A 22,870-nucleotide genomic window follows, 5' to 3' on the forward strand; every position below is an offset into this window, starting at 1 on the left:
ACTGTCATTACTTCTGTTACAAAGTCAGACGCCCTCTGTGCTGCTGTTCCTCCTCCAGTGTGTGTCATACTGTCCAGAGCTTTGGAGATTTTTCTAATTTGTTTACAGCATGTGGCTTTTATTTGCATTTATCTCGATGAGGTCACTCAGCTTTTAGAATCTATACATTCATTCCTTTCTGACCAACTGCAGAAAGTGTTACCCACTACTATAAACACTGCTTTTGTCTGGCTCTCTGTCCCGTTTCTACCACATCCACATCCACATGCATCTGACAGTCCCCTCCCCCACCCCTGCTCTCTTTCCCCCCTGCCTCCCCACCCCCGCCCCCCACCCCAGGCTCCCGACTCTTTCTGTCCCCCTCTCCCTCTGATGCTCACATTGTGCGTTTTCCACTGAGCCATTGTCAAGACTCTTTTTGCCCCCTAGAAGGTTCTAGTAAGCCAGCCCAACGGGTGTGGATTTTTCAGATAGTCCACTCTTCAGCCCAAGTGTTTCTACTTTACTTGCATGCAGTTTGTATCATCCTGTTGAGATTTCCTGTTTTTCATACATTATGAGCATATATTATGTTATATATTTGTGGAGCTCCCGGGCCCCTCCACTGTCAGGAGGCCAGGCCACACGGCCACGCTTGGCTTGACTCCTTTTTACAGTCCCTTCAACCAACCCCGGCACCTTGGCTTACGTGCCTTTTATCTTGGGTTTGAGTCTCACTTTCTAGTCTCCTAAATCTTCACCTGAGGTTTCTCCTACTCTGCACATGAAGGACCACAAAACGCTACAGCTAGAAGGGGACACACGAACACATGACGGTGGCAATGACAATGCCGCAGGATTTCAGAAGACCCGTGGGGAAGTCAGAGGGGCTGCAGGCCGCCTGCTTCACAAACGGGTTTTACAGCAGCCTCGTGCCCTCATGAGGACTCGCTGAGCAGGCTGTTTCTTTGGAGGTCATCACCATTTTATCAGTAGGTTGAAAAGAAGTTTTTATCACTGGCTTTGGGTCTAAAAGGTCTGACTCAGCTGATTTGTAATGCTAAGGCCTCACCCTCGATCTGGGTCCTGTTGCCTTTCTCTGCTAGCCCTGCCGCAGGTGACCCGAGTTACTGTGTAACTGTCCTGCTCAGTTCTCAAAGGCCTGTGGGACACAGGGAGAAGGTTGCCAAGCCTTCCCCCATGAACTCAATACTCCCTACGAGGATACAGTTCTTGGCTGAAATGGAATGGATTTTACGTTTTAATCCACTCCCTGCACTAGAAGTAAAATAACTGCCCCAACTACATTCTTTCTTACACACGCACACACCACAAACCTGTAATGGATTTCACATTACCACTAGTGTAGATCATATAATGCACACTGTGTAGAAAGTGGCTGGGAAAAAAAAAAACAAACCTCCAAGGAAATAGTGTTGGAGACAGTGCTGTGGTGAAGGTGATGTCATCAGGGATCAGCTGAGTAATTTCCTGCACCCCCATCCTAAAAAGACCCAGAAGCTCAGTTTTCGCCCGGCCTGACCAACCCACGGGTGTCGTGAGCTGGTGATGGTCATAACTCACCTTCCCTTTCATAATCATAAAGAATTGGATTTCACTTTAGAAGATCTTTTGTGAGAAGCGTAAGACTATAAAAAAAAAATCCACACTGAAGTCCATCTATAATTTAGTCTGTAACAACAAAGATAACTGTAAAAAGAGAGAAAATCAAAGCTCAACTGTGCTCTCTAGTTTCTAAAACTTACTCTGAGGCTGCAAGAACAATCTGAGGAAGCTTCTGTCCCTCCTGTCACCTGGACACGCCTCCTCCAGCCTACAAGCATCACCAATGTTGGCTGCAACAGGAGGGGTCTCCGAGGACAAGAGCAGCAGTTACTCCTCTTCCTCACACAAAGGCACAGCCCATGGTGTGTGCTGAGCCCGTGGACATGGTTGTGAGCACACGCCTGACACGGCCCTTTCCTTCTGGGTACGGGGTGGAAGTGACCCACAGGTAAAAACAAGTGAAGGGGAATTCCAGGACTGGGCTCCAATCAGAACACAAGTGCCTTTTCATTTGAGAACGATTCCAAAATATTAACATTCGGTGTCGCTATTCTGTAACAGCCACCCAGGTAACAAACTAGGGGGAGTAGTTTAACTTTGGATGAATATTGGATATAATGCAAACACGGGTAGTTACATATGTGTACACGTGGATGATAAACACTGATATCCCATGGTTCATGTGTGTACACAGATGATAATCCAGGGTCTGTGCTTTGAAAGCAGCTACTATGAATAGCATTTAATTTTCACAACAACAGCGTCCTAACCACATGAGACAGCATCAGAGTTACGTGCTGAGACGGTGTGCCCCACGACTGCTCTTTACTCTCTAACTATCCTGGTTGGGGGTTAAGGACCCCTCATATTGCTGATGACGTGCATCAGTACAACCATCTTAGATCACTGGGAAAAAAAACAAATCATTCTAAACACACGTGTGGGCAGACACCTAAGAAACAAGTGTTGATGTCTGTCAGAAGACTGGAAAAAAGTTGTAAATCAGGCAGAAAGTGAAACAACTCAGATGTCCATGCACCCACTTATAGGAGTTAGACTGTTCAGGCCACACAGCAATGGCCACCAGACACACATTCAAGTCCAGCTGTGGGACACCTAAACTCACGTTCAAGGGTTCTGCCACCTTGGGCCGTGGTCACAGGCTTGGCAGTGGACACCTGTTCTCTTCTGCTTGTAGAATTTCTGTCAAGAAGGAAGAGAGAGTGGAGACTAGGCCACAGCATCAGCTCAGACTAAAACAAGCAGGAGACAGGATGAGAGACCGAAAACAGATTCCACTGCGGAAATAAGAGAGTCCAAAGGAGACGCGAGCACAAGGGGAGACGTGGCCTGGGCAAAAAGCCAAGAGTGGTGCAGTAGCAGGCAGAGGCTGAAGGCTGGGCAGGTGCACTCAGCCCAAGTGGGGTCCTGGGGGGCAGGAGAGAGATGGGGCTGGTGAGACCTTTGGAAACATCGGTGCATTTGCATATCAGATTTCCTGACTCAAGAACATTTAATATAATGTAATTTATGGACCCTCCTGACAATTAATATTCACTCACAGGAAGGCCTCTGTGGGCACCTGAAATTAATTTTGAAACCATTAAAGGAGACAGAAGGTTACTCTCAATGAAAAACCCTGTGGCGAAGGCTTCACCTCCCTATTAAGTATCTGAGAGTAATTGCATAGAAGAAAACCCCACCGCTGCTAAAGGTGAGCAGGTGAATGGGTCTCAGGCTGCTGCCTTACTGCTTGCTGAGTCCCTCAAGTTTACTGGAGCTGGGAGCAGGAGATGGAGGGCGCAGCTCGCTACCCCCACCATCCAGGACACAGGAGATGGGGGGCGCAGCTCGCTACTCCCACCGTCCAGGACACAGGAGATGGGGGGCGCAGCTCGCTACCCCCACCGTCCAGGACACAGGAGATGGGGGGCGCAGCTCGCTACCCCCACCATCCAGGACACAGGAGATGAAGGGCGCAGCTCGCTACCCCCACCGTCCAGGACACAGGAGATGGGGGGCGCAGCTCGCTACTCCCACCGTCCGGGACACAGGAGATGGAGGGCGCAGCTCGCTACCCCCACCGTCCGCGGTGTTTACGCAGTTAGCTGTGCTTCACAGGCCGTTTTATTCCAATACAAAAATAAGGCAACAGAACATAAACTGTGCAGCCAAAGGTCACAGAGGCAATGACAGATTGAGAAGTGTACTTTATGACAGGCAAGTTATAGAACCTATGTAGTGTCCATCAACAGGGGAATGGACAAAGAGAATGTGACATTTGCAAGAAAATTGATACAAGCGGAGATGTCCCTATTAAGTGAGTGACGTCTCAGAAAGACAAAGTCACGTGTTTTCTCTCACATGTAGTTCCGATATTTTATGCAGATACACGGTGTCATTGGTGTGTATGTGGCATGGAAGTAGAAATAAGCGTGTCCGTGGGGGGAATGAGGGGCTGAAGAAGAGGGTGTGTATGAGCACACAGCTGCACCACTGTGTGAAAGCTCCTTGTAACCCAGCCACGTGCAAGTGCACGCACAACAAACACATCACACAGAATGCAAGCCCCAGGCAGGACTGTGGGTGCTGGGGGGCGTGGCTGCCACTCAGAGCACTTCAGATTCTAAACAGTGCGACAATTAGGAGGGAAAGTTGCCTACGCTGTATGTGTGAACTACCAAGCCCTGGGAGACAGTCTGCATTGCCGGAGAACTCAGAGGATCAACAGAAGTCATGAACTGATAAAAATTACTGTGAAATTATGAATACGGAGTCCAGCTTTTCCGGCACTAGTGTCCAGGGTCGCACAGTGGGCAGCGTGCCACATCCGGGAGGGACGATGCGCATGCAGGAAACCCTTTCTCAGTGTACAGAAGTGAGAAGCATAGAGAATAAAGGGGAGCGAGAGCAGGCTCCTGAGCGGGAGACCCCCAGAAACCCGAAAGGAAGGCTCTCCAGGATGAACCACATGACCCTAAAGTTCGCTGGTGGGCAGAGCGGCATAGAGATCTTCCAAAGGAGTGACAGTGGAGGTGCGAGTCACAGCAGGTGTGAGTGTGTCACAAGACAACTGTACTTAAACTACACTAGCATTTTTAAAACAGTTTCCAGGTGCAGTTGGTGATGGAATCCAACCAACACAAAACATCCAAGACACTACAGCAAACAGACTCAGACAGGAACCAGACCGCTCACACCTGTAATCACAGCACATGGGAGACTAAGACAGGAACATCGCAAGTTCTAGGCCAGCCTAGGCTAGGGACGTGAGTTCCAGGCCAGCCTAGGTTAGGGACGTGAGTTCCAGGCCAGCCTAGGCTACGGACGTGAGTTCCATGACAGGCTAGGCTAGGGACGTGAGTTCCAGGACAGGCTAGGCTACAGATGTGAGTTCCAGGCCAGCCTAGGCTACGGACATGAGTTCCAGGCCAGCCTAGGCTACGGACATGAGTTCCATGACAGGCTAGCCTACGGATGTGAGTTCCAGGACAGGCTAGGCTACGGACATGACTTCCAGGACAGGCTGGCTATGGACGTGAGTTCCAGGACAGGCTAGGCTATGGACGTGAGTTCCAGGCCAGCCTAGGCTACGGATGTGAGTTCCAGGCCAGCCTAGGCTACAGAGTGAAACAGTGAAGTAAAAAAATAGTTGTGTATGGAAGAGTCAAACCAATTCACCCATCTGAGCAGAGCAATACCAATAAAGCTGGCGCCCTTAACAGTAGCGCTCAAGGCAGAAGCAGGCAAAGCTCTGTGAGTTCGAGGCCAGCCCAGTCTACACAACAAGCCCCAGGCCTGCAGGGCTGCATAGTGACCCCCGCCCCCCTCCTATCTCAAAAACAAAGCAAACAAGCATCCACGTACAGACACCACTCTAACTTATAAGCTAAGCTTAGCACTCTAACATTAATGCCTCGTTGTTGCTGCATGTAAGAAAGCAAAACCTAGGCCCCATTGTTTGTGCAGCTAGAACAGACGCTGCCTTCTTGACAGCAATTTGTCCTAGTGCTAGAAGATTCAATAAACTTTTCTCAAACAAGTTCATGTGGAGTAACGTAGCTGAAGGAAAAGATAAAAAATAGTGAAACTCTCAGTGGCTTAGCTACTGTGATACTGTCTCACACTCTGCAACCCAACACATCTGCAACTACCTAAATATGTAACAGTGGGAGGGCAGGAGCGTGAAATAATTGTGAAAAAGGCTTCAAATTCAGTAGAGAAAGATAAGTGGGAAAAGCTATAAAACAATCTTACAAAAGGCTTTCAGCCTTGATTTGAATGATGCAAACAAAACATCATATGGCTAACAGCGTGTGTCCGAAATGCTAACAGTATGGCGGCCAAAGCTTGCTTACCTCTGTGCATTTCAAACGTAACTGTAGAAAACTAACAAATAGTATCTTAAAAAGTGAAACTCTTACCATGTCAGCAGAACATGACAGGTAATGCCAGCATCTCACTATTCCCTGAGGATCCTTTGAATCTCTAACCAGTCCCTGTCTGAACTCCCAGCATCCCAGTGTCAACTGGGACGGTCGTAACTGTTGGTTGCTAAGCAGCATAGACAGCTCAGAAGGAGCTATGCTCACACCTGCTTGAGCCTGGAGCTTCTGGAAGAGCTGCGCATCTAAGCATCCCAGACTGGCCTGCAGAACCCTGAGCCCAAACAAAACACACACTATTGTCCAGGGTCCCTTTGTCTGGACGTCCTAGGTCCTGACACAGTGAGCACCAGGCGTATCACTGGACAGTTCTCAGTGACACAGGAATAAAGATTTCTCTTTATCACAATAAGGTAAACAACTAAAAATAAAATCTTAACGATGCAGGGGGGCTGGGAAGATGGCGAGGCATTGGAATACGTACGTGGCACGCACAGGGCACTAGGTTTTCTCCCTAGCATCGTGAGATGCTGCGTTCGCGCCAGCATGGTTCACAACAGCCATGATATGGGATCAAGCTGGTGTCAAATCAGCAGCGGGAACCACAGCAGGTGTGAAGGGCAGGATGCTAAGTGAAATAAGTCACAAAGAAAAACACTGTTTGATCTCGCTCAGACGTGGACCCTGGAAGTCAGACTGATTGTTCAGACAGAGAAGATGACATATTGACCACCAGTGTGGGGACAAAGCAGGAAGGGAACATGTTCAACACATCCAGAGTTCTTGGATATAACAGGAAACTATGGTCAGGGGTGTCACGTTGTATATCTGAGGCTTGCTGAGAACGTCCATGTCAAATATTCTCACCAAAAGGAAAAAAAAAAAAAAAACTAGTGAGCAAGCTGTGCATCAGATAGAGAAGCAGAGTTAGGGGCCAAAAATTCAGAGGTGCACCAAGAATTGAAAAGAGCATTTCAAGAAGACAGAAGCTACCCTAAAACTCTAGAGGCCAACGGTGACATCAGGGCGAGGTCGCAGGAGAACAGGACTGCTAAGTCTAGTCATTAGAGGGGCAACGATCAGTGGTGTTTGACGTGGGAGAGAATCTGACGAGCAAGCCGTGGCGCTCAGTGAGAGCAGCCAGGTTCTATTCCCAGTGGAAGGAAAGCACAGGGCGCGGGAGGGTTAACAGGCATCACGGCGGCTAAGTGCATTCCATCTTCCCACAGGGGACAGAAGGAAATGTGCCTAAAGCTGGCCTTGGGACTGCCTTCTGCAGACAGGCTGGGCGTGGGCTTCCCAATGGGCGGCAGGTCTTGGAACTACTACAGCACTGGGTATGCCAAGCACAAGGAAGGTGGCAGGTGTCGTCTGTGCAGGTGGCGGCTGCAAGGTCAGAGCACTGGTGTCACTCAGGGTCCTCCCCATTTTCATATTAGTCATTTCTTAAGAACATACCGTACAATGGTTCACCAAACCCAGGCAATAACCCGAGAGACAGCAAAACCATACCCCTGAGAAGAGGCATGGCAGAACAGTTCCCTCCATCCTTTTGAGAACCTATTAGCTGACGACAGGTATAAGGGAAGGTCTCGCATGTCTGGAGTCGGTTACCTGGCCAGCCATGACTCCTTAATGCCATTAGCACGTCTGTCTTCACCAGCCAGGCTATCTATCGGCTGGGAGTGCGGCACGTGCCTTCCTGTGACCCTGGCTCTCCTCAGGAGGACGAGGCAGGACAACAGTCTCTGGGTCACAGCCAGTGTGGTCTACACAGACTCCCAGCCTAAGCAGGGCTACGTCTAAATAGTGGGACCCTGTCTCAAAACAAACAAGGAATAAATATAATAAATAAAGCCGTCTGGGCTTTAGAAACTGTTGATAAATGAAGGAAAATAAACAATAAGAGTGTTCGAGCTTCTTCAAGTGTTCTAAGAGAGCAAACTGGCTACCACCGCAGCGTGATGCCTCTTTAAACCCCTCCCCTCACACTTCCTTTTTAAAAAAATGAAATGAAATGAGGCCTTTATGTAGTCCAGCTGAGCTGGGGATTGTCAGCAATGCTCCTTGCTGAGGTTAAAGGTGCCTGCTTCTCCTTCCTTCAAAAATATTTTTGTTGGCTGGGCAGTGGTGATACACACCCTTAATCCCAGCACTAGGGAGGCAGAGGTAGACAGATCGCTGTTTGAGGCCAGCCTGGCCTACAAAGTGAGTCCAGGACAGTCAAGGCTACACAGAGAGACCCTGTCTTGAAAAGCAAAACAAAACAAAACAAAACAAAAATTTTTTGTTGTTACATTGTTTATCAGTGTGTGTGTGTGTGTGTGTGCGCATCTGTGTGTGTGCATCTGTGTGTGCAAGTGGATGCGTGTGCTTGTGTGTATGTGTGTATGTGCATAAGCGTGCGTATGTGTACATATTTAAGTATGTATATGTGTGTGTGTGTGTGTGTGTATGTTTTGTAGATCAGAGGATAACATGGCGGGGATAAGAGGAGTCGGTTCTCCCCTCCTGTGTGGTTCTGAGGGATGGTACTCAGGTCGTCAGACTGTTCCTCCTGAGCTGCCTCACTGGCTGCGCTCCTTCCTTGTGGTCCAGGGTCTCACTGTGCTGTCTAGGACAGTCTGCTGCTTCTAACTCAAGTGACCCTCCCACTTCCTCCCACTTCCTCTAGCCAAGGAGCTGAGACTGTAGGCTCTCAGCACATCCAGTATTTTCAAATACGGTGTTGAACCCCTTGGTTCCTTCTGACAGTGGTACCCGATGATGCTCCAGAGACCTGTGATTGCTGGGTTGCTTAAATAAATAATTCTAACATGCAAATATAACTAAATGTATAACTGACTAATCGTCTTAGCCTTCCCTCTGCATCGACCCTTTTTATCACATCTAGTAATATGAAAAAAGCCATAATTTATAAAACTTCTTCACAGAAGGCACCATGGAATCCCCGGCCCCACACCAGTGAGCCATGCACATGTACATAAGATATGTATATGTATACAGACGCACACATAGCACGGCCGTGCAGCAGTAAAGCAGGAGGGAGGGAGGGAGTGGAGGGAGGGAGGGAGTGGAGGGAGGGAGGGAGGGAGGGAGGGAGGGAGTGGAATGGAGGGAGGGAGGGAGGGAGTGGAATGGAGGGAGGGAGGGAGTGGAATGGAGGGAGGGAGGGAGGGAGGGAGGGAGGGAGTGGAATGGAGGGAGGGAGGGAGGGAGTGGAATGGAGGGACGGAGGGAGGGAGGGGAGGGGAGGGAAGGAGGAAGGGAGGGAGGGCAGGGCGGCCCACAGCCAGGAAGTGCAGCTGGGACTCACAACTGGGTCTGCCTAAAAGCCAAGCCCACCCCTTCACAAGAGGAGACAGCAGTCTTTCTCACTGTGCCATCCACGCTGGGTATCAACTTTCAAAGAAAGCTACAGTCGTTTGCAAGTACAGTCTTCACTGTGACATCTGCTCACCCTGTAAACTCAACCGGCTTCTCCACAGTCGGTTAAAAAAGAAGGAGGAGGAGGAGGAGGAGGAGGAGGAGGAGGAGGAGGAGGAGGAGGAGGAGGGACAGTCATATACAAGATCACTAATAAGGCTCATGTGCTGTCACCAGATACAGCTCTCTGATAGTCTGCCCGTGTGTGTGCCTGTGTGTTTCACGGCGCATTAAAGAGCATTAGAAAGCCGCACCTGAGCATGCTGTTTGCTCCCAAGCTCAGAGACAAGACCTTCTTTCTCTGTACATACTCAAGGACCACGCAACAGACACCTAATGCCTGATCAGACATGGCAGACTCAATAAATGATTATCAACTTCTGAAGACGGTAGGGCCCCCAACACTCCCTGCAGAGGTGGGGGCTCCGTGTTTCTGAGGGCGGGAGTGCGCTCCACAGGGAGGCTCCTACCTCGCGGTCCTTGAGTTTCATGGCGAGCACCAGCTGATGCCTGTGGTTAGTCAGAGCCTCTCGGTAATTCCCTTTGGAAAAGAACGCAGAGCCGAGGTTCCCATGAGCTCGGCACTCTCCTGTCTGGTCACCTGATTTGGATTTAAGGAGAAAAATTCTTTAAGTTACAGCATTATTTATAGCATATATGGTTCTCTTAAGCCACAAATTTCCTAGCTGGGATTTAAGTTAGTTTCTTTTAGACCCTGTGTGGGGAGATAAGACCCTAGGTCCTAACTCCCTGGACACATGTTGTTGCTGTAACACCCGTGCGCACAGGGGCAGAGGGCTCTGAGACGGGAGGGTGTGGACCTCGACACAAACCAGCTGCTGCTGGGCGTCTCCCCCTCGCTCTGCAGATGACCTCTGGTTCTGAGCAGCTGTCAGCCTGCAGGTTTGGCCATTTGATTCCAGGCCTCCAGTCATACACCACTTCTCTCTGGGTATCTGATGGCAGACTCCCACAGCCCCTCCGGGAACGGGCACAGCCACAAGCCATGGCTCTCCTCCCTCTTCCCCCTTGCATGGAGGCAGGCGCCTTGCAAGATAAAGGCTAGCCTGGGCTACAGAGTGAGACCTTGTCTCCGAAACAGCAAGAAATGAAGCTCCAAAGCTCTCTAGCTAGTGACAGAGCCGTGCCACAGCCATCTGGACCCACAAGGCCCACCCTTAGCCCTATAGCATGCTGCGCCCACACATCACCAGCTTCCATGCTCTTTTGTTTCCTTTGAGACAGATCCCCACTGTGCACCTCTGGCTGACCCGGAACTCACAGAGATCCACTGCTCCGCCTTCTCAGCATGGCCCACCACACCAGCCTGTGCTATACGCCTTGACAAACCTTGGTGCACTCTCACAGAGGCCGAAATTAAAATGAAGATGAGTGGTCCACAGAACCAGCACTTGGAGCATCCAAACTGTGAGTCCAAAACCCCTGAGGAAGGTTATGAATGTGCTAACCACGCCGCTAGGCCTTCTGGGAGCTTTGGACCCTTACTGCATGAAAATCCTCAAGACCCGAGGGCTCTAAAACCGAATGCTCTGCCGCATACACTGGTCCTGTCAACATCAGGGCATGCAGCTGACATGCAGGCCGGACACGTACCTAAGGTCTTGGCTACATCCAAGTCTTGCTGCATGTACCCAGTGCTCTTCTCTGTGTTCCCAAGAGACCAGTGTGCACTGCTCAAGGCTGAGAAGACGGAGCCTCGCAGTTTGAGGCTGCAAGTGCCGATCTTCAGAGCAGCTTCCAGGACGACCACGGAGGCCCCGTGGTGGCCGGCTGTCAGCAGCTCCTGCCCAACCACAGACACGACCACAAAGGGACTCTTGTCCAGTTTCATTTTCTGAAGCTGCTGGTAAGTGGGCTCCAGGGTGTCTGAAGGAAAAGAAAACAAGAGAATGAAGATGGCCGGACACGGCGGCTTCCCACTGGGCCCACGTGGGAGACACATTCAAGCACAGACTCTTTAACCTGGAGCACAGCACCACCCGACGGTGCGCACACCCTGCAGCTAGCGTCGCCCGCACGTCCAGCAGCTCCTTTCCCCTGCACACACGGCCACCTTCGTCCTCCCTATGGCTTCACTGCTCATGATGCCACGCACTCCCTGAAAGGTCCTCATCCGGCCTGCTCCTCAGAGCAGGACAAGCCCATCCTCCCAGCCGCCCTCCACTGGGTACCACCCTCAGCCCTCCGGCCCCCTGCAACTCAGGGATCTCAGCTCATCATCTCAGGGCGTGTACTGCGCAGCTCAGCTGTCAGGTCTTTTACAGCTGTTTCGCGTCTGCTCAGTAAAAATGTTTTCCCACTGTTGAATACCCTGAATGAGAAATCTGCGCAGAGGCCCATCAGTTGATGGAAACTGTGGTGGTGGAACACTGAACAGTGGAGGTCTTGGAACCCCGAAGGTCCAGAGCCTCAGTGTAATGTATCTTGGACCATCTTTAGCCATTGAGCGGCCATTCCCTGGCCCAGCCCCCTGTGTCAGAACAAACACACTGTTAATTATAGTAGATAAAGCTGGACTTAACACTTTAACAAAAAGATTTTTAAAAACAAACTTTTAGAATGCCCTAATAAAACTGTAGGCTTTCACCAACCCTAGAGCTGAGGGTGGAACTGGGCAACGTCTAAGGCTGATGGTGAGCTCTCCCACCGCGACCGCTCCAGCCGGCCCACCTGACACAACCACGAGTGAGTTTGGGAAATGCCTTGATTTATGACTTTTCTTTGTTCTGTCACCATAAAAAGTTTATGGAATTGCTACCTTGTTGGAACATGGAATTTCAGGAAAATCTGTGTTCCTAGGCCATGGTCACTCATACTTGGCTCCAGAATAAATTCCCTCCTATCCCCCTCCAAGTGAGAGGCGTGCTTTGTGTCCACGGTGCTTTACTCTAAGCAGCCCGTGGCGCAGCACAGGCTCCTGATAAACCCTTCCGCTGTCTCTCCGGTGAGTGTCCCCAGCAAGGCTATCACCGAAGGCAAGCGAGAATGGATGATTACTAAAACATGCTCCTAGTTTCTCCCAGAAGATGAAGGAACGGGCAGCCATGAAATGCCGGCCATTCGCAAGGCGATTTCCAGCACGAGTCACACCACAACCTCGGCAAGCAAAGCCAGAAGGAAGCCATCTCCTACACCCGGGTGAGCCATCAGGGGGTAAAATGAATGTGTGGCTCATTTTACCTTCAGATGGCAACACGCAGCAGCGGTGCAGGTTAGAGGTCACGGGGCCATGTGGGATTACCTCCATTTGGGGGTTGGACACAGAGGCAAGCTCCTGCCGCCCATCCACACTTTCCTTAGAGACAGTAAGCGCTGTGGCTGCACCTCTCCTGTTCCTGAAAGCTTCTTCACATTAGTGGTTCCAATAATCCACACATCACCCTGCGACAGCGCTGCCCTCCAAGTCTCACGTCCTGGCCAACGTGCTGCATTAAAGCAGAATCTTTGCAATTTATGACTTTTCAGGTCTCTGCTAAGGAGCTCTCTTGCCTGAGTCAACATCACCAGGGAAACCTTGAAGCTCACTGGTGCCTAAAGCTTTCTCTCTTCAATCAGATCACTAAACAGAGAACAAAGAACATTTTTACTCCTGTCAAGACGCAAACAGCAGAGTGCCAGTAAGCACTAGCTAGCCAATAGGGTTAAACACAGGCAGGAGAGAGAAGGAACCACTAGTCTAGAAGACAGGCCTACTACACAACACTGAGGGCAGGATTCCATCGGCCCCTGCTGCAGGCTGCAGCCAAAGGCGGTCACAGGTAGCACCTCAGCCCCAGTGAGCCGAGCCAGAGCTAACAGACATCAACAGAACCATCATTTTACAAATGATGAATCTGCAGACAATAAAAAGGATAAACACGTTAAAAAAATGATGAATCTGGTCACATCTATCTGATTCAGCTAAGGTTAACCAGACAGAGTCAACGGCAACGTAAGAGTCCATTGCAGGGCTCCAGGCCACTGGGTCACCACAGCAGGAACATGTGCTTGCAAGCTTCCGAGTTGGTGGCTTTTAAGTAGGAGCCACTGAGCTATGCCATGGAAGGCTGAGATGCAGCCCACAGCCCGCAGCCCTGCCACTGAGCACAACCCTCAGAACAGGGATGCTGCCCCCCCCACACACACACAGCGAAGTCCAAACGACCCTCTCGTCATTTCTAATTCAAAGTTTGAGTCCTGGATTCAGAGGAGGGTGGGAAAATTGGGAGTGGATATTTCAGCTTTTATAGTGGAAGGCAGGAAGCAGGTATTCCTGACAGACAGGGAATGTGCTCGGATGCCTATCCTGAAATGACTGGCACAGGCACAGGCCCATGTCTCAGAACGAGACAGTCTTTCCCAGAGCAACTATGGAGCTGCCGAAACAACAGCAGAAAGGGAGGCAACACGGTGACAGAAGATCTGTCTAGAAACTCCCAAGAAGGAAAAACAGTCTTAACTTGGGCACGTTTGGGGGTAGATGAGAGTGAAATTAAGAAAATTGTAAAGAAAAAAAATCCCACTCAAAGTGTATAGGAAGAAAATAGAAGTACATTAAAAACTAAATACTGGGGGCTGGAGAGATGGCTCAGTGGTTAAGAGCACTGTCTGCTCTTCCAAAGGACCTGAGTTCAGTTCCCAGCAACCACATGGTGGTTCACAGCTCTCTGTGATTCCAGTTCCAAGGGATCTGATACCTTTACACCAATGTACACAAAATAAAATTAAATAAATTATTTTTAATTATATAAAAAAAAAATAAATACCACTAAGCAAACAGTTGCTGTGAAAGCGCTGTTACCTAGGGTGGCCGTAAGAAGGACTGTCTCACACAGGGGGCCAGCAAAAGACAGACATTTCCACAGGCTGGCCTGAGCTGACCAGGCAGTCTATGTAGCAACAGCGGCTCCTGTGGCTCAGTGGGGAAGACAGTGAGTGTTGGCTGAAAGAAAATGTCTATCCTTCAGAACTAACCTCAGTCAGTCAGTCTCCCCGTGCTGCCAAGTGTGTGGGCTGTGGCTGTGGCCGTGGCTACACACGTACACACATGTGCATGGTTATGAGTGTATATGCACACAGAGATGCCTGTGTACATATGTACATCTCTGCCTACATCTACGGCAACATACAAGAGCACTGGCCTCACTGAATGTCCGTCTTTTTTTTTTGTGTTAATAATCTTGGCTCGAACTGAGATGCTATCTCATGGGCCAGCAGTTGGGTTGGGGCAGCGGGGCGGGGCTTGAGTCAGGGTTTTCTATGCTGCCCAAGCTGATCTCAAATTCCTGGCCACGCGCCATCCACTCATCGTAACCTCCCAAGTAGCAGGACCACAGGACTGTGCCGCTGTATCAGACAGCTATATTTCTTTTGATGAAAAAGATTGTAAAATACTTTTTAAAAATCTATAATCTCTGAGACCCTTTGCAACTCTAATTCCTGTTCTAAGATAAACTTGTGCTATCATCAGAAGGCCTAATTTTGTGATTTTTTTAGCAGATTAGACAGAACAGAAATTTGGCAGCCTGTAGCTATTCAGATGTTTTCTTTCTAGAACTTATGCATAGTACATGAAATAACTGGTGCCAAAGCAGTTCCGTAGGAATATAAAGGCCTCTGCCACACTGCCCAAGCCCCTGCTGCTGGGTTTTGAAATGTAAAGTCCTTAGGAATTTAAGAAGAACAAAGTCACATTTCCTGATGCTTTGGGAGCTCATGAGCGTGTAGTGGAAGCTGATAATAAACCCTCATCCTCTGGCAGGCGACATGCCACACCTGCCAGCTCGGAGATGTGCGTCTCTCCACACGTGAGCACTTCTGAGCTGGGGTTCCACACCTTGAACTCAGTGGTGTCTCACAACATGCAGACACCCCATATAAACACCACACACACACACACACACACACACACACACACACACACAAATAAGCTACTGATAAGGCAGGACTGTGTGAGCATGGGACGCATCAGGGTCCCAGGGTCTGCCCGATCTAGAAGCAGATAGCACAGAGTCCTGAGAACTGTCGGCTGCACTGAGGGGCCCTGCGAGGTCCTGAGGTCAGGGCTTCACAGAGGAAGTGGCACCGGACACAGACTGCAACACTGGAAATCGCGGTGCTGTCTAGGGAGGTTCAGAGCGCTCTGACAAGAATCAAAGAGAAAGCCAGCCTTCTGATGCTAAGGCCGCAGCGGGACTTCCAGGGAGCACACGTGAAGGGGGCCCTGGGAACTGTGCCTGAGCACCATGAAAGAAGAGTCCCACCTCAGAGGGGAAGGCTTCTGCACGGCCTGCCTCGCGCCCAGGTGGGGCTCCCACAGCATCATCACTTCCCCCTCACAGAAAGGTTAGGCTGTCACTGGGTTAGCAAACGGCAAGGCTGCGGTCAGATGCCTTTCTTGTGGGGAAAAAAATCCATGTAGCTCACATAACATTTCCAAGGCAGGGAGGACCAGCGAGGCCTGCGAACTATGAGGGAGCAGCCTGACCACTGGCCGGCCATTTTCCATGGGCACTTGATCAAGCAGCCTCCATGGACCCTTCCAGAGCTGACAGATAGCTCACAAAAGCGACCGTCTCTAGACGACTGGACAGGAGAGAACAGCTGAGAGCGCCCCCAGCCTCCTCCTGTGGCTGTGTAATTAGCCCACAGCAGGCACAAGCCCTACAGCACCCAAGTCCCTGAAGCATTTACACACTGAACTGAAATTCTGCCTTTCAAGGAACAGCAAAGATAACAAAAGGTTGAGAAATCATCTCAATTTATATTTACCCTTATTTCTACATTTTGCTAATGATTTAGGAGAGATGCATGGTGTTGCGATGCAACCATATCCACAAGACAGTTAATTCACAGTTGGTTCGTGTGCATGGGTTAAATTATAAAAATGAAATAAATCAGACAGTTCACTTAGGAGAATAGAGAACAAGATAAAATCAGATTAATTTTAATAGGGATAGTACACTTATATGGGAATAAATGTATATTAGTATAGGCTGGTCCTCTCTTTAAAATTGAGTTCTTTCTCTTTGTAGTGCCAGGACTGAACTCAGGACTCAGTCACGTTAGGCAAGTGTGTCCTCATGCTGAGAAAGATTCTTACCCCACCCCCACCCCCACCCCACCCGCCGCCACCGTCCAATGAGACCAAACTGGGGCTGGCAGGATGGCTCAGTGGCTAAGAGCACTGGCTGCTCTTCCAGAGGACACGGGTTCAGTTCCCAACATCCACATGGCAGCTCACACAGTTCCAGAGGACCCAGTGTCCACTTCTGGCCTCCGTGGGCACTGCATGCATATAGTACATGGGCATACATGCATGCAAACAAAAGACATAAAAATAAAAACGTAAAGTAATAAAGAGCACATTGTAGGCAGTCTTTTGACTCGTGAGAGTTCTGCTTGTTTAAGAAGCATCTGAGCTAGGGGATTTTTTTTTTTCTTTACTGCATTTGAGAATTCCAGAACCAGCCGGGCAGTGTGGCACATACTTGGGAGGCAGAGGCAGGAGGACCAGGAGGCTGAAGCCAGCCCTGGCTACACTGTGAGTTAGCGTCCAGGCTGAGGGAGGAACGACACGGTGTGGTCTTCGTGGACTAAACACAAATGCTCCCCGTATACTCTTTAAAAGCTCTTGCTGGCCCCTGGAGAAGCTCATGCGCATCTTCATGGAGAGGAAAGGAAAAGGAGAAAACGTAGGAAGTGGTAAAGAAGACAGGTGCTGACTTTTCATTGTTGTCCCCCCCAAAGTTGGGGTATCCTAAGTGTATCACTTCTAGATCACGGTTCATCGACAGCAAGGCCCATCTTGGGGAAAGCCTGTCCCGAAGCAAAGATGTGGCTTTGAGACTTATGAAACTGCTTGAGGAAAGATTTCTCACCTCTTTCCCCTAAAGATATGAAACGCCAACTTCCAGGGAAATATCCTTTATATAGAGCCAGATGCCTAGAGACATGCGCTCTATCTAGTCAGCAGACTTGTATTTAGCACCCTACTTTAAGCCAAGTACAATAATAGGCAGCAAATCAAAGCCATCTAATGCTGCAAACAAGTCAAAACTAGACAAAACGTGCAGTGATGCTGTCGCCAACACTGTTAGGTTCATTCTCTCACATGAACAATTAAAAGGCAGGCCACTTCCACAGCAAAGATGGAGTTCTGCCTGACATAAGCTCTGGGCAGAAAGTGGCTGTGGCCCCATCTATAAGCCATAAATCCGCCGATGTGACTGTCACTACCGTAAGATGACAGCTGGCGTGTGTGATTAGTTGAAACTTCCCAAGTGCTCATTCTTAAAATGCAGCATTCTCAAAGCTCAGCAGTGGCACAGTGTTAGCCAGTGCTCCTCAGACGCTGAGTGTGACCTCCCAGGACCGCGGAATAAAGGGAAATAAAACTGCTGCTCTGCAAAATGAAGGCGCTCTGTTCAGAGCCTTGGAACCCTCCAGACTCGCACAGAACCACCTCCACGTCCTCCCTCATTTTCTCATTTGTCTCTAAAGATGTGAGAAGCCGTCCATGGCTACACACACTTGCTTTAAGAAACACAAGAACAAACCAGGCACGGTAGCTCACACCTATAATCCTACCAGTCAGGAAGCCGAGACAGGAGGATTGCTGCAAGTTTTGGGTCAGCCTGGACCACGTAGTGAGTTCAAGCTAACCTGGGATACAGCGTGAGATTTCTGTGAGGAAGAAAGAAGAACATGCCACGGAGAATCCCTGACAGAGGCTACAAAGGCTGCAGAGTGCGGAACGCTTCAAGCTTGGGGCTTAGTCCCAGCTCCTGTCAGGCTGTTCAGCCCTCAGCCACTCAGATAGGAAACCTCCCCAGCAGCAGCAGCAGCAGCCACAGCCGCAGCCATAGCCGCAGCCACAGCCACAGCCGCAGCCGCAGCCACAGCCGCAGCCACAGCCACAGCCGCAGCCACAGCCACAGCCGCAGCCGCAGCCACAGCCACAGCCACAGCCACAGCCAGGCCGTAGGTGAGAATCTACCTGGTGTGACCTACCTTCTCTGATGTCGTCATTTCTGAGTTTTCTACCCACAGTGGGGAACATGGAAGGGGGTGACCTAACTGTGTTCCCGAGGCCATGGCTACTCATGCTTGGCTCCAGGGTAAACTATCTATTAACTCCTTTGAATTGACTACTGTGTTTTGTGTAGAAAGAAGGAAAGAAGGAGAAATGGAGGGAGGAAAGGTGGAAGAGAGGAAAGACTGGCTCAATGTCTTCTCTTAGTATTTCTAAAGGCTATATTTGTTCATACAAAAAATCAACTTATTGTTAAGAAGTATTGTGGTTTAGAATCTTAAAACTAACTTCACAGTGGGAATTATTTAAATAATCCTAAAATGCAAGGACATGAGCTCATCTACACATACCAGAGGGTCCATCACCAGCCCACGGACCCCAGCGGCTTGCGTGGACCCAGACCACAGACCCCAGCCCACAGACCCCAGCGGCTTGCATGGACCCAGACCACAGACCCAGACCACAGACCCCAGCAGCTCGCATGGGCCCAGCCCACGGACCCCAAAGGCTTGCGTGGGCCCAGCCCACAGACCCCAGCCCACGGACCCCAGCGGCTTGCATGGACCCAGCCCACAGACCCAGCCCACGGACCCCAGCAGCTCGCATGGACCCTAACATTCTGCAAGGCAGGCCAAGTGCACCTTGCTCTCCGCTAACTCCTGAAGATCGTCACCCTACCCACCTCTCATGGGAGACTTCATGGCAGCTTCCACCATCCCCACGAGGAGCTGTAGGCTTTTGGGGTCTTGAGCCAGCCCAGATGCAAAGGCGGCCAGGGCATCTGCGTGGCGTCCAAGGTACTGGAGGGCAACACCCTGTCGGAAGTATGCCTGGAAACACAGGGAAGATGACAAAGGTTTATAATTGTCACATGGCTGGCCAGAGTGCCTGTGGCGATTCTTTATCATAGCTATGGGCGAGACGCATGTGCCCCAAAACAGGAAGGGAGACTTGGTGACCAAAGAACCCGTTCCTTCTAAACATCACAAATTCTATTTCCTTCATGGACTTATATTTTTCTTTCATTTCTCAGACACACTGATTCTGTTCTATTCATTACTATTTATTCTCATTTTAAAACACATTTCTTGGCCGGGTGGTGGTGGCACACCCCTTTAATCCCAGCACTTGAAGGCAGAGGTAGGTGGATCACTGTGAGTTCAAGGCCAGCCTGGTCTACAAAGTGAGTCCAGGACAGCCAAAGCCACACAAGGAAACCCTGTCTTGAAACCCCCCAAAAATAAAAATAAATAAAATAAATAAATAAAACATAGTTCTTGGGCAGGAGCCATAGCTCCGTCGGTGCAGTGTTTGCCCACCATGCACGAAGCCCGGGGTTCCACCTCCAGCACCACAACAAGTCAGCGTGGTGGCCCAACAGAAATTCTCATCTTTAACTGGCCCCAGTGGCCCTGTAATGCTAGCACGTGACAGACACAGGAGGGAGGAGCAACAGGCCAATCCTAGAGACTCAGCACCCTTCTCATTCACAAAGGAGAGCCAGAGGCAGCGCATGTCACGTGTGCCCTGGTGACCGGTGCTGTGGTTTGCTTCTGTGCTGTGTGACAGAAAACTGACCGAGAACAACTCGGGGAAGAGAAGGAAGGCTGGCTCCTGAGTTACACTCCATCACTGAAGGAGGGAACACAGGCTGGGAACACACAGGGACAGAACAGGAGGCTGAGGAGGGTGCTGCCTGCCGGTCACATGCTCAGGCCTCGGGACGGAACGGCCCCATAGTGGGCTGGGCTCTCCTCTGCCAAGCAGCAACCTGAAAAATGCCCACAGACGTGCCCATAGGCCGTTCTGATGGGGGCAAGTCTTTATTTTAGGGGTTCCTCTTTGCAGGTGACTCTGTCAAGTTCATACACACAGACACACACACACACACACACACACACACACACACACATGAGTGTGTACACATTATTGCCTTAAAAATCAGATTGGACCCACACATTTGTTGTTTTGATTGGTTGTTTTTGTTGCTTGAAACACTGTTTCACTATGTGGCCCTGGCTGGCTTCCACCTACTTGCGGCCATTCCTCTGTCAGCCTTTAGTCACCACACTTGCTATGGGTAAATGCTTGTGTGGTCCTACCTGAAATATGTGTGCTTTGTTCCAAAGCAGCCAGGTTTACTGTCCTTTGTGTCCTTAACTGAGTGGTCTCAAAGCTGGTTTTTAAAAAAACAGTGTGAACACAGGAACCATTTCCTTTCAGCTAACTGAAGAAATTATCAGAGCATTGAGCTATAGAATTCTCTTTAAATTCTGGTGTGTGTGTGTGTGTGTGTGTGTGTGTGTGTGTGTGTGTGTGTACACGCGTGTCTGTGAGCCTGTGTGAGAGTGGAGGTCAGCCTCAGTTGTTGTTCATTAGGATCCATCCACGCTCTTTTCTGAGAAGAGTCCGCCTGCCACCTCACCCACCCACCCCCATGTCTCTGTCTGTCTGTCTGTCTGTCTGTCTGTCTGTCTGTGTGTGTATGTGTGTGTCCCTTTGCCCCCAGGATATTTAGCTCCATGGTGAGGCTAAGCTAGCTGTCCAGCCCCAACCACAGCTGAGGCCACAGGCATGAGCCACCACGCCCACTGCCTTACGTGGATCTCTTCTTGTGGACTAAGACCCTGGAGCTTTCCAGGTAAACCATCTACCAACTAAGCGATTCCCCAGACCCTAAGACTTAGAACTTATATCAGAATTTGAAGCCAGTTTTGTGAAGTGCAGTTTGCTTTTCAAGTACACAGAGAACAATCTACCAGGTAAATGGAGTGTCTCTGTGGGGGCACAGACATATGTGAAGGCAAAACACCCACACATATAAGATAAGATAATAAAATAAATAAATCTATTCTTAAAATAACATTATCAATGTGCTCAATTTGTGTCCATCTGTCTCTAAATAAGTGGCTTTTTATTCTATCCACTCTTACAGCACTGTTTATAACAGAAATTTAACTTTGCTCAGCTAAACACACTTGACTGTTTTCACAAATGACATTCATGAAATCTAAATGAAGTTTTAAACTCTCAAAACTACTGTTTAAAATATACTTCTATGATTTTCACACACACACACACAGAATGTGAGCGTGGGCAACTCTCATGCTTCCACGCGAGCCCACTCACTCCATGTCTGTAGCAGCGTGCTGAGGAACCGTGAGGAAGTTCAGACTATTCTGGGTTTCTACAGAGAACTAACCCAGAAACAGAATGAAGGCTCAAATGACCGTGGGTTATTTTGTCTCTATGGGTTTAAACTAGCAGCAGCTGTTAAAACGTAGGCACAGTGAGACGGTAACTGAATGCGGTTCCCTCCCTTCCTCACTCTAGACTTGGCCACTGTTTCCGTATTTACTGTGTTGGCGGCTATTTTTTCATTGCCCACTCACGTCACACTTTAGGGGTTCCAGTTATACCATCTACCTGCAAACAACCACAGCTCTGTGGGTCTAGAAGACGTGCCCTGGCTCATACAGCGTACACATATGTAGCTCGGATGTGGGGCTATCTATGAAATCCCAGGCCGCAGCGAGGCTGGGGCAGGAGGGCGGCAGGAGTTGGAGGTCACCTTGAGCTGCACCGTGGGCTTCAGACCAGCCTGGGCTCCAAGTGAGACACTATCTCAAAATAATAATAAATACTTAATACATATGCATACAAACATGTTGGGCATCCATAAGTAAGATTTACTGCTTATAGAAGGAGATAAATAATATCTAGTTATTGGTTTCAAATATGTATTATAAGAATCAAAAATCTTAAATATTTATTTTTAATTTTGAAAAGTTCTTTTATGCTTAAACCAAAACTCTGCTATCCATTATTTCACTAAGAGACCAGTGATTTCATGGTTTACCAAGTACAATTTCTAAAAGTATGTTTTACTCGGCTTGTCCTGGGGAAATAAGCCAAGTTCAGCAGCAAATCCAGGCTGTGAATGACATACTCAGGGCGGAAGACAAAGACAGACACCCAAGGTTGTCTTCTGGTCTCACAAACATGCTATGGCATGTCTAAACTCACACACACAGACACGTGCACACATGTACACAAATGCGCACACACACGTACACTAACACATGCCATTTAAAGATGCACGTTATGGCCTCACGTGGCACGGCAGTGCTAGAGGCTCTACTCACTTCGTTTCCTTCAGATGGGAAGGTAACAGGGGATGTCCTGCCTCCCGCAGCCTTACATTACTCCTTTCCTCAGAAGCAAAGAGGAGCTGAAAGGCCTTTTTCAGTTCCCCGCACTCGCTCGGCAGTGCTCAGCTGGAGGGAGGCAGCCTGGCTGACATCACGCTCCACGCTAAGTGGGCCATAAGTGAGGCTCTCCCAGCAACCGCAAGGCACTACAGAATAAAATTAATTCTTTATGGTTCTGTGAGCGATATGCCACAATAAAATTTAAGCTGATAATGATGAAAACTAGATTTAGTTAATTGTGACAGAATAGAGAATTCTGTAGAGCTCCT

The 22,870-nt window shown here is 49.4% G+C and overlaps 1 protein-coding gene across 1 annotated transcript in view; it reads right to left on the bottom strand.

The window, feature by feature from the left end:
• Positions 1-9,715: 9,715 nt before the first annotated feature.
• LOC127203397 (tetratricopeptide repeat protein 28-like) overlaps positions 9,716-22,870 on the bottom strand; it is a 244,213-nt gene continuing 231,058 nt past the window's right edge. Inside the window, exons 3-5 of the mRNA XM_051162162.1 lie at positions 19,073-19,220; positions 10,971-11,243; positions 9,716-9,957 (exon numbers count right to left, since the gene is read on the bottom strand). Of these exons, the coding sequence (XP_051018119.1) occupies positions 9,716-9,957; positions 10,971-11,243; positions 19,073-19,220 (663 nt within the window). The remainder of the gene's footprint in view (positions 9,958-10,970; positions 11,244-19,072; positions 19,221-22,870) is intronic.

This window comes from Acomys russatus, chromosome 19 (genome assembly GCF_903995435.1).
Source record: "Acomys russatus chromosome 19, mAcoRus1.1, whole genome shotgun sequence".
Taxonomy (NCBI): Eukaryota; Metazoa; Chordata; class Mammalia; order Rodentia; family Muridae; genus Acomys; species Acomys russatus.